At 35.6% G+C, this 11,770-nt stretch overlaps 1 protein-coding gene across 1 annotated transcript; it reads left to right on the top strand.

The window, feature by feature from the left end:
• The first annotated feature begins 1,064 nt into the window (after positions 1-1,064).
• LOC125671365 (growth/differentiation factor 8-like) lies at positions 1,065-9,968 on the top strand. Its single transcript, XM_048907014.2, has 2 exons — positions 1,065-5,395; positions 8,577-9,968. Exons 1-2 carry the CDS (start codon positions 4,756-4,758, stop codon positions 9,395-9,397), a joined length of 1,461 nt encoding a protein of 486 aa, XP_048762971.2. The 5' UTR covers positions 1,065-4,755; the 3' UTR covers positions 9,398-9,968.
• The last annotated feature ends 1,802 nt before the right edge of the window (positions 9,969-11,770 follow it).

The raw sequence follows: 11,770 nt of genomic DNA, 5'->3' as shown, positions 1-11,770 counted from the left end.
AACCTGAACAAATATTGACCCCTCTTGTGTCAATGCCACGATATTTTTGCTATAAAGCAGAGAGAATGGTTTCTTTTTCCATGATAAGAATTTAGAATGGGCCATTCTGCTTTCATCCAGAACAATGGTTAACCAATATTTAGGTGTATCCATTGACTTTCGACGTGATTAGCATATGTGTGATTGTGTGTGTGTGAATATATATATTTGTTCACATCATGTGAAACAAAATCAATAAAATAAAGACCCCGTTGTACCCGGTTCCTGTCCACCAGATGGCGTTTTACGTTAACAAATTGCAACTCGACGATAAAGGCATATTTAAGGTCTTCAAAATATGTCGAGCCCACTTATAAGGTTTGAGAAGAGTTTAATGTATTGTTTATTTACGAAAGATATTGACGATTGATAATTACAAGGTTACTGTGCAGAGACCTCAAGGCCATGTTATTGCTCTGAAATGGGCTACAATGACATTTACCTATTCATGTCCTAACCATGCATGATCAGGGTCGTTCAATTACTTACAATTTTTCAAAACTAGTTTTCTATTTATCAACTGACTTTCAGTTTGTTGTAATGTGAAATTTCATTTCGCCACTACATATCCGGAAGTAGACCTCAATTATATTTCCCCGTTTCAAATGACAGTAATCATTCGTAAACGCGTGCGCCGATAATACTTTCATTTCTAGTAGTTTGTACATGTGCTTTCAAAATTTGAAAGACGCTAGCTGTGCTAATTTTATTTAAGGAAAACAATGTCCCATGAAAGGATTACTTATTGGTGTTCAAGACGATCAATCCTTAATGTCGTACCCAAAATATTCCAAGATTAAAACTTCCGGTATTTCATTATCATTTCAATTCAAATTCAACCAGGGTTCATTCAATTGAAGGGAGCGCTCTGAAAATTAATCTATAATATACAAGACAGAATCTGTTACCTTCAGGAAATCATGTATGAAAAAAAAGGATCTTTAAAAAGCTTCCTTATCTAGGGAAAAAATTATAAAGAGTTTACAAAATAACAATAACAAATTAAATATCAACCGAAGTGCTTCACCGACAGCTACAAACAACATATTGTTTATAATTCTAGCAAATTGCATTTCAACAATCCCCCAAGTTGAATTTTATCCATTAATTTTCTTTTCTTGATTAACTAAATCACTTTTCATTGCTCAAAGATAAATTCCATAATATAGGATAAGGATTCGATTTGTGCACATACTGATCTTGTCAAAACTATCCAATGATATCGCTTCTAGTACAGAAAAATCTTTTCTTTTTTTTTTTTTGCATTGTGCGTAAATGCCTATATAAGTTTTATAAGATATCTCCGAGTGTTGGGGTCATGGTTTAATGTACTATACATTTAACACTAACAATGGGATTGAACGTAGTCCTTACAAACTTGAAACGTCTTCTACATAAAATGTAAAACACGAAGACATAATACTACTTCGTATAAATAAAGATCATCAAAAATGTTTCAGCCTATATCCCCACCGTGTGACGTCATTGAAAAGGATCAACTTTTCATTTAGAATGGCTGTAGTGATAGCGTACGGATTCACTACCTAGTCAGGGGTAACCATGATATAAGTTTGACCTCCCAAGACACTGAGCAGACATTTCCATATAACCAGTCATTTGAGTCATGATCTTTGTCCTTGTGACTTGAAAACCAATGGGGGGGTCATCTACTTTTTAGAGGGTACCAGTATACCAAGTTTGATGTCTGTCAAACAAATGGTTTTTAAGATACTGAACGGACAACATCTTATGTCCAGAGTAGCTTGGCCTTGTGACTTCAAAATCAATAGGGGTTATCTACTTCTTAGGATTATCAATGTACCAATGTTTGTTAAGCAAAGGGTTTTCAAGATTAAGTTATGTCCAACGTAGTTTGACTGTGTAAATCTATACTTAGGTTGTAGTTGGTTGGTTGGACTGTGTAAATCTATACTTAGGTTGTAGTTGGTTGGTTGGACTGTGTAAATCTATACTTAGGTTGTAGTTGGTTGGTTGGTTGGACTGTGTAAATCTATACTTAGGTTGTAGTTGGTTGGCTGGACTGTGTAAATCTATACTAGGTTGTAGTTGGTTGGTTGGACTGTGTAAATCAATACTTAGGTTGTAGTTGGTTGGTTGGACTGTGTAAATCTATACTTAGGTTGTAGTTGGTTGGCTGGACTGTGTAAATCTATACTAGGTTGTAGTTGGTTGGTTGGACTGTGTAAATCAATACTTAGGTTGTAGTTGGTTGGTTGGACTGTGTAAATCTATACTTAGGTTGTGGTTGGTTGGTTGGACTGTGTAAGTCAATACTTAGGTTGTAGTTGGTTGGTTGGACTGTGTAAATCAATACTTAGGTTGTAGTTGGTTGGTTGGACTGTGTAAATCAATACTTAGGTTGTGGTTGGTTGGTTGGACTGTGTAAATCAATACTTAGGTTGTAGTTGGTTGGTTGGGCTGTGTAAATCTATACTTAGGTTGTAGTTGGTTGGTTGGACTGTGTAAATCTATACTTAGTTTGTAGTTGGTTGGTTGGACTGTGTAAATCAATACTTAGGTTGTGGTTGGTTGGTTGGACTGTGTAAATCTATACTTAGTTTGTAGTTGGTTGGTTGGACTGTGTAAATCTATACTTAGGTTGTAGTTGGTTGGTTGTATATTGCTTAACGTCCCGCTCGAGAATTGTTCACTCATATGGAGGCGTCACCATTGCCGGTGAAGAGCTGCAAAATGTATACCCACACCTGCTGGGACACGGAGTCTCGGTTTTTGTGGTCTCATCCAAAAGAATGCCTCATTTAGTCGCCTCTTACGACAAGCAAGGGGTACTGAGGACCTATTATATTTTAACCCGGATTCCCACTGGCCTATACTCGTGGGTAGAACCAGTTTACCAGGTTTGATGTCTGTCAAGCAAAGCGTTTTCAATATATTGTGCAGACAATGCCCTGTTTGACCCTTGTCCTTGTGACCTGACAATCAATAGAGGTCATCTGCTCTCTTGGGACAATCACTACAGTTAGTTTAGTAACTGTCAAGCAAAGTTTTCTTTAGATATTTGGTCCACAGACCGACAGATTGACCCTTGACCTTATGACCTGACAATCAATAGGGGCATCTACTCTCTAGGGGCAACCACTATATCAAGTTTGGTAACTGCCAAGCAAAGCAATATTTAGATATTGAGCGAACAAGACTTAGTCTACAGACCGACCGCCAGGTGCAAAACAATATGCCTCCTCTTTTTTTTTTTTTTTAAAAAGAGAAGGGGGGTGCATAAAAATAGACTAATATGATTATCAGAGGACATCGCAATATTGTAGATATGTTTATATCTATACGGTGTATAAAATCTTTGATATACGTACATTTCACAGATTATCACGGAAGGGCAACAAGTATGCATATTTGAGAGACTATCACAGAAGCAACAAGTAGAGCTCCTATTACCCACTCGCATAATGCGGTTCAGACATTCCCAGTTCATGTTAATAACAGGAAACACCGCAAAAATCAACTCGGAAGATAATTAACAAACCTTCCTATATTCTACGCTAATTTGGAGTTTTTCTCACCCACCAAGAAAATGGAATACGTTAACTTTACATCATAGTTCTTTTTTTTTTTCTTCTTTTTTTTTTTTCTTTTTTTTACCAAAAACAGTAATAATTAATTTCTGTGGTTCTCTCCTCACTTTCCCATCTTAATGCCATTTATTAATTTTTACTAGATGTCAACAAGTTCGTTTTAAACGGCTGTGTATATACAAAATTCTTGTTTATGTTGAGCGGTCTTGGTCTCTGTTCTTGATATGATAGGTCACAAACTTTCCTTATTTGACAAACTTTAAATAGCGCCGAGTGTTAAATATAACAGTATAGCTTCTAAAATAGAGAGATCTGAATTGATTTTTGCAGATTTTTGTCCAAGCCACTGTAGATATTTAAAAACCAATCTAGAGTTCTATCTAACAGTATGCAGAGATTAGATCTTTATCTGAAGTGACGGGTATATCTAGGTACGGTATGTGTAGATTTCAAATATTAACCATCGTATGATATTTGATTTAAATTTATGTCTTATAAAATAGATAAATGGTTGAAAATTAAGCTGCGCGCCACGCCAAAGTAGGCTGAAGAAGACCCATCTCTTGTGTTTTGTACGATGTAATCCTCTAGTAAACAGCTCGGTAGGATGAAATGAATGTGCAATTTGACTGTCGGTGTGTCGGATAATATATGTCGTCATAAATCGCCATTATGTCAATTAACTAGCAGAAAACGGGGCGTGACCGTGCTTACCAGTGATCGAAAATGCGGAACTGGGAAATCGTTCCTGTCGTTAAAACAGTTTTAAAATTCTTAAGTAAGTTACTAATCCAAAGATTTAATAAGTGCATTATCCACTACAATGTACAAGTCTCGCTATTAATAACTTCTTTTCCATAAATCATATTATGCATGTAATAAAAAGTATGTAGGAAAATATGAATAATGAAGTGTTAACCTTGAATTTTTAAAGTACATGAAAATGCTCATGCCTCACGATTTTATTATCACTAATTACATTTTTTCTCTAGAGCAATGCAGAGTGGAATCTGTTACTCGAGTCCATAATCTGACCCATATTTCATCGACATTTTTTAAATATTGGGAAAACGATATATCCCTTCAGTCTCAATCAGCGGTTTAAGAGTGTAAATGAATGAAGTGACGTCAATTTCTGCATCGACCAATGATTATTCATTTCAGGTATAAAGTTACAATCATATCAGAATATTTATTGGGCAACAAGTATAAACATTTCCACGTGGTAGGAGGCGGGGCCAAACCAACCTACAAAATAATATTCAATGAACAGAGCAACTCAGAGTTAAAAATCAGGCTATGTGTGTATATATATATCGTTTCAAACAAACTATTGTTAAAATACCTATCTGCAATTATAACATTTTATTATGACAAACTGTCTGTTATTTGCGGAGAAACTTCACAACTGTTCTGGAAACAGACAAGGCCCTCTCGGATTGCTTTGCTCCACGCTATGAAATTATACTATGAATGTACTTTTCATACCGTGTTGATAACGGTCGTGCAGTTGACCATTCTGGTTGTTGCCAAGCCTGCCACTGTGTCCGTCCACACTGAACGGCAAAAGCATTTGCAGCGAATTGAAGGTTTTAAACAAAAAATTCTCGATGGTTTGCGGTATGAAAATGTACCCAGAGTGACTGCATTTAATGAAACTATTGCAGAGAAAAGGACTTTGATACAAATGTACAGGAATTACATGCGAAAAAAGGACGGGAATTATCATCAAGATTCTGAACCGATTCCAGGCACCACAGCAATGTATAGTTACAGTCTCACGACAGGTAAGGTATCGTCGCGAGTTCTTTTATACCACGAGTCCTCCGATATCAATAGAACGCTAGCTGACATCTAAAGTACACTATCATGCCTTTATTGATTTAATACTGTTCCAGGCATCTGAAAAATGATGGCTATGTCAGATATTTCGTATCAAATTTTTATAACCTTGTACTTTCACTTTTAATAGGCGCATCTTCAGATTGTCATCTCGTAAACGATTGTAATAAAAATCTACATTTTAGTGGTTATTCAATCAAGTAACCCGTGCATGAAATATCCACGCGCTGTGGTGATAGAAGAATTACGGACATACTTCTAAGTGTTATGAATATTGAATAAAGCTGCTATAGAAATCAAATGTGCGTCGCAGACATGTCGAGATGTTTATTACTATACCTGTACACTAAAAGAACGTAAAATGTCATGGCCAAAAAAGAATTTAGCATTTCACTTGAATTGTTTTATTGCAAGATAATCGGCTATCGGAGTGCATTAAATAGGGTACGAGATTTTTCTTTCAACAGCAGAGTTCAGATTTATCGAAAAGAGTTTGAAAGAGTAAGCTCCTGTACATTGATTTTTGTCAGAGCTTCTATTGTTATTCAAATGCCTTATTTTTTTCTGTTTGCATTTAAAGTACGAAATATAGGTTCGAATTCTGATCGTGGTAGATTGTAACCTAAAGAAAATGAATGTACATAAGATGAATTGGACAGGATACACCATTTTTTCAACAAAATACACTCAAGATATTTATTTTTATCCCACATTTCTTAACAATCCAAAAATGCGTCTACGTTGTGAGAAGTAGATTCTGGACCACTGAATCGGCAGGTAAAGAACGAGGACAGCTCGCGAGTTGATGTCTTAAATCGTAAACTTGCTGTTTTGAAATAGTTCTCTTAATGTCTTTTATCTCTTCAATGTACATCAATAAAATGTAAATTACTTCACTAAATGACGACGATGAATTTTGAATCGCTTTAAGGAGAAATGAGAAAACCAACTTCAAAAATGAGTCTGCAGATTTTTAGAATTGGTAAAGAATCACCAAAAAATGTCGGCAATGAAAGTTTGAAGTTATAATCTTAAGGCATATAGATTTTAATTTAATCGTTTTGTCGATATTTCGACAGTGTATAAAGTTAGTCCCAGACACCTAGAAGTCAAATTAGACACATAATTTCCTGTCTCAGATATAAACGTTGGGAGGCCTTGGCGATTCTGTCCCGTCATTGCCTAGCGAATCCTACTGTCGCTACAATTGGATACATTATTCCTGATAGTTGCGTATTGACTGTTCTTTGGTCCTGAAGACTTGACTAAGGTTTAACCATTTCTGACAGATAAAACGCTTAACAAGTAGATTTCGGCAACAACAATTCATGATCTTTGGAAATGCCGAGCATAAGTACGCAATCAGCACCAATTTATTCATTTCTTGTTTGAAAATTCAATCAGTACAAAATGTATCTATCCATACCACAACTTTATGATAAAATGTTATTTGAAAAGCTGTTCTAAATGGCAAACGAGGATTGAAAATGATGTTTGAATTGTATTAACAATGCGGTTGGCATTTAATAATGAAAAGACCGACATTCGAATATTCTTTGAGATTTTTTATGTATGGTCTCAATACATCAATCAATAACATTTGTCCTGCCTCCAATCACGCAGAAACTTTCTTTAAACTTAAATAATAAAACCGCCCTCAATATTTTTCAGGCAGTATATGTAAACAATTTTGAAAAGTGTTCAGATGTTGTAAAAGAATGAAAAAAGTAAACAGATTCAATATATTGTCAATGAAATCGGCATAAATTTTGTACAAAAGCTATTGTAGGTTGTGTTTTGTTTTGTTTTTTTATTTGAAAACCCTCGTGGTATCCACATCGAATTTCTATAGACATTGTCACTTGAACGTCAGGACGGTCTTAAACAGAAGCAACGCTTTTGCGAGACAACCGCACACGGTCCGTGTGTGATGCTATGAATTGTTGTGAACCACGTTGACCTCGGAATTCACTTTAGAGAGGTGGAGAGTCTCAGTGTTAGAGTTCGTGACAACCCGAACGTCGCAAGCCTCCGTCACACGCCTCGTTATCGGGTCAAATGGAATATGTAGTATTTACCGTGCGGACAGTGTACCTGCAAATTCCTGATCGTGATAAAATTTACAAGTACATTTTGATTGATCTATAACAGTCTTTGTATCCAATTAAAATATTCTTAAACGTACATATAAATCTGTAGCATGCAAATACCTGTTTTAAACTATAGTTAAAATTGGGAATGAAAAATCAAGTTCTATACGTATAACGAGAATAGCTTATGGCCGTAAATCAGTTATAATAAATGAGATAAGGGCCAAGTAGGGTCTCACGATAGTTTGTTATATTTACAAACATTCCGAGTCTTGGTTCACCGCGTCCACAAGATTTCAGCCAAATATTTTAAATACTTTGATTAAATCAAGAGATTTGATGTAAAACACATAATTATAATCGCACCGCATGTCAGGTGTCGTCCGTCAGGGGTAAATCATGGCTAATTTTAACACCGTACCTTTATCTTGCATTAATATAAAGTTCTTTTATTTGAAATTTCATTCATCGTCCATAATTTTGTGTCAAGGTCAATGCAGGATACAGTTACCAAAGCTTTGCGTAAATTAATACTTTGCCGACAACATACTTTTTTTTTCTCGTATTGCAAAATATTCCACCTTAGGTAACTTTTGATATTACTTGATTTTTTTTTCAATGCGTCTATGTCTTTATCTGCATATATGTTCCATTTTTATAGTTTTACATTTCTACATAAACTGAGTATTCCCTCAGTGTCTGTTTTCATGCCTAAATAAATACACCCACACTACATCTAATTTTCGGTATTGAGAAAAACTTCCTACCATACGCCAACGATTTTCGCGCCATTATACATGTAGTCCCAATGTTGTACTTCAACAGTTTCCACGCAAATGTTGTCTGTAATGACTCAAGTTCATCAACGAGAAATTTTAGAAATATTAAAGAATTATAGGTCTGTAACCCACCACCCCAACTGAAATCGTAGGCAAAATTTATCTGCATTGAATACTGACAAGCTCACAATCATCTATTTTCATGAAAGTTCTCTTATCTGATACAAAGGTAATAATAGTATTTACACATTTTTTAGATAACAAAAAGGCATCTCAAGATGGGAGAGTAAGATTTTTCGTCCAACCGGAAGTCAAGCACCCAGAAGACCACACGAGAGAAACAGCCATATCAAATGCAAAATTAAAACTGTTCAAACACACTTCGTTAAATACAGCTCCTACAAATGAAGTTGAAATAAAAATTTTCAGCTGTAACCAAGTGGTAGAAACATTAATTGAATCCAGAACCGTAGATGTGAGTAGGGATGGCTGGGAAATATTCGACATTACCCAAGTCGTTAAAGACTGGATCGATGACCCAGAATTAAATAATGGAGTAGAAATTTATGCAGACGGTCTCAATGCCGGTCAATTACTTTTCCCTTCCTTGGATGTCGCAGAAAAAAAGAGCTCAAAATCTAATCGAACAGCAACCAGATACAATGTTGTGGTACCAATTCTGGAAATGAAGACTCACGAACGTTCAATATTAAAACGTGTCAAACGACAAAATAATATTGAGAGGAGAGATTGTGTCAAAGGGGACGGGGAAAGTAGATGCTGCCGTTTCACAACGACAATAGCATTCAGTGATTTGGGCTGGGACGATTGGATAATCGCACCACCCGAATATGAAGCTCATTATTGCGATGGAAGTTGTCCCGATCGCTTTAAAATGGCCAACACGTTCGCGGGAATACAAGCCCGACTTCACGCTTTATATCCTAGCAAATTTCCGAAACCGTGTTGCGTTCCATCAAAACTGAGTCCACTTACCATTCTTCATAAAGACAGCGATGGAAAATATCAGTTCACGGACTATCCTGACATGATCGTAGAGGACTGCAAGTGCGCATGACAGGAACATAACGCTTATTTGTGAATTATCCTTTTGTGTTCAATAATTAAAGCCAAAAACGTTCCCGATTTCGTGTGTCAACTTTGCTTTGACTCATATTCATGCTCGCACAAAGGGTAATGAATGTAACAATTTCCAAAATACTACTGGTTAGAATCGCGCAAGTTAACAATCTACTCAATGCCTTTTTTACTTTGTTATTTGTATACTCAGCTGTTGAGTTCCAAGGGTGGCTGTGTAATTTTGTAAGAGGGACAATGCAAGCCCAGTAAAAAGCAACGATCCTTTTCTCGTAGGTGATATTTTACACAAGTCAATCACTATGTGGTTTTCGCATATTTTTCGCAAACGTAATTTTTTTTTCATGTGTTCAAACGTACAAGTCTATATCTTTACTCGTAAAGAGCAATGAGAGTGCATAAGGACCAATTTTCGGAGACTGAAGAGAATCTCATGTTTGTGCACGTTTATCTGTGATTTTGATATGCGTGTATTTATATGTGTGAATGTTATATGAATGCTATATGTATGTTCAGTTGTTAACTTATTAAATTCGTTATTGTTACAGAAATTTGATATCTGATTCTATCTTCTTTTTACGTTTTCGAAATGTTGAGAGTTGCGTTGTCAAAATGTAACCCGCAAAGAAGATTCTGAAATGAAAAAAAATGAATCTGAACCAATTGATTATAGGACATCTGTATCGTCCAAATGCGAGGATTCGACGATTTTGGAAAGAAGTAAATGTTTTGAGTATCATGATGAAGAGAGGGTTTTTTCGAGGAATGGTATGCATTTGCACTAAGATTCCCGCAAGAAGATTTAAATAAAGAGCGTATTACTCTTCTCAAGTAGTGAGGAAACATATTGATTTTGCTCAAGGTCAGAAGCATGGAGTGGTTTTGGAACAGATACATGATCTGTCGATAATCATATAAAATATTTAGAATAGACGGGATTATTTCATGTAAATCTTTCATTTTTTAAAACCACATTGCTATTGTCAGTTGTAATCATTGCATGTCACGCAGTCTTGAACTCATTAGCTGATAATGCATGTTTTTAAAAAAAGGTAACAGTGGTTCACTCCTTCCTAAAAAGAATATTTTTATTTGAATTCTGACGATTACATTTCATCGATTTCTTCATAAAATAATTTTGAAATTGTAAATAATTTCGTATTCGAAATAGAAATCAGGCGACTCTCACAGAAAAGCTCATGCATCAATCTTTGGAGTCTGAATACAGTGGAGAAAGAAATGGCAAGCTGTATTAATGGACGTGAAGCTTCAGTATAAAACCAGAAATGTGAAGTGTCAAAGACAAGCGAAGTTGTTCAAAAATGAAGAGCAGAGACTGACAGATATGTCATATCAAATTCAAGGACAAGAATTTGATACTTGCTAATAAATATTTTCACGACTACTTTCTGATAGAAATATTTAAGAATACACCTAGTCATGCTTCGATCAGTGTGTATGACGAGTGCATTGTATTGTAGGCGGAGGGTTTGATTCATTATTCACTTCTAGCATAATTACCCTCATTTTAAGACTTTTGTACAATGCATCAGTTGTGAAATACTGATTAAATGTTTGATGTTCAATCGACCTCTTTTGAAATGGTTATGAATGTAATAGAAAAAATAAATTAATCTAGTAATTCATCCAATTTTGAAATGAACAATGACTTAAAGAACAAACTTTTCCCCTGGTTATATTGCTTATTAATTGGCAGATAGACTGAATGCTAAATACAGAGGTACATACAATCTCTTTGTGAACTGCAGGCTGATTTAGACTGAGGCTGATCACTAGACGAAGTTCTGTATTCCAACACAGCATTCAGGTGCTGGCTTAATGCATTCAAGCGCAGGGACACGTAACGCACGGAGACTTGGTTTACTATCAACTGATTATCAAAAACGTATAACGAAATATATACATGGCCAAAGAATTAACAAGGGCATTGGCATTTCATTGGCAAACTTAAATCAAACTCAATGAAAAGATGTTGTAGACCCTTTTGTATAATCCAAAATGGGAGAGTTAATGAAGAAACACCCCATTTCTTTATTTTGCGATTAACTTCTCTACTTTAAAAAAAAAATGAATTCTGATATCTTTAAGCATCCTGTCTCACGTAGCCTAGTTCCACAGTTTCTAAACCATTGCTTTATTTTTCGATTATACCCAATAACCCAGGGAACTGTTTTGAACTATTTATATCTAGTGATCGATGGTTTGTTTGTTTTACGTCCCGTAGAGAATTTTTCACTCAATTGAGACGTCACCAGCTGTAAATGAAGGCCATAAATTTAGACCTAAGCATATAGCGCTCAGTGCCGTAACAGTGAGAATTTTTTAACGTGCC

This window comes from Ostrea edulis, chromosome 4, assembly GCF_947568905.1.
Source record: "Ostrea edulis chromosome 4, xbOstEdul1.1, whole genome shotgun sequence".
NCBI lineage: Eukaryota > Metazoa > Mollusca > Bivalvia > Ostreida > Ostreidae > Ostrea > Ostrea edulis.
Note: the sequence above shows the minus strand (reverse complement) of the source record. Positions and strands in the feature narration are given on the sequence as shown.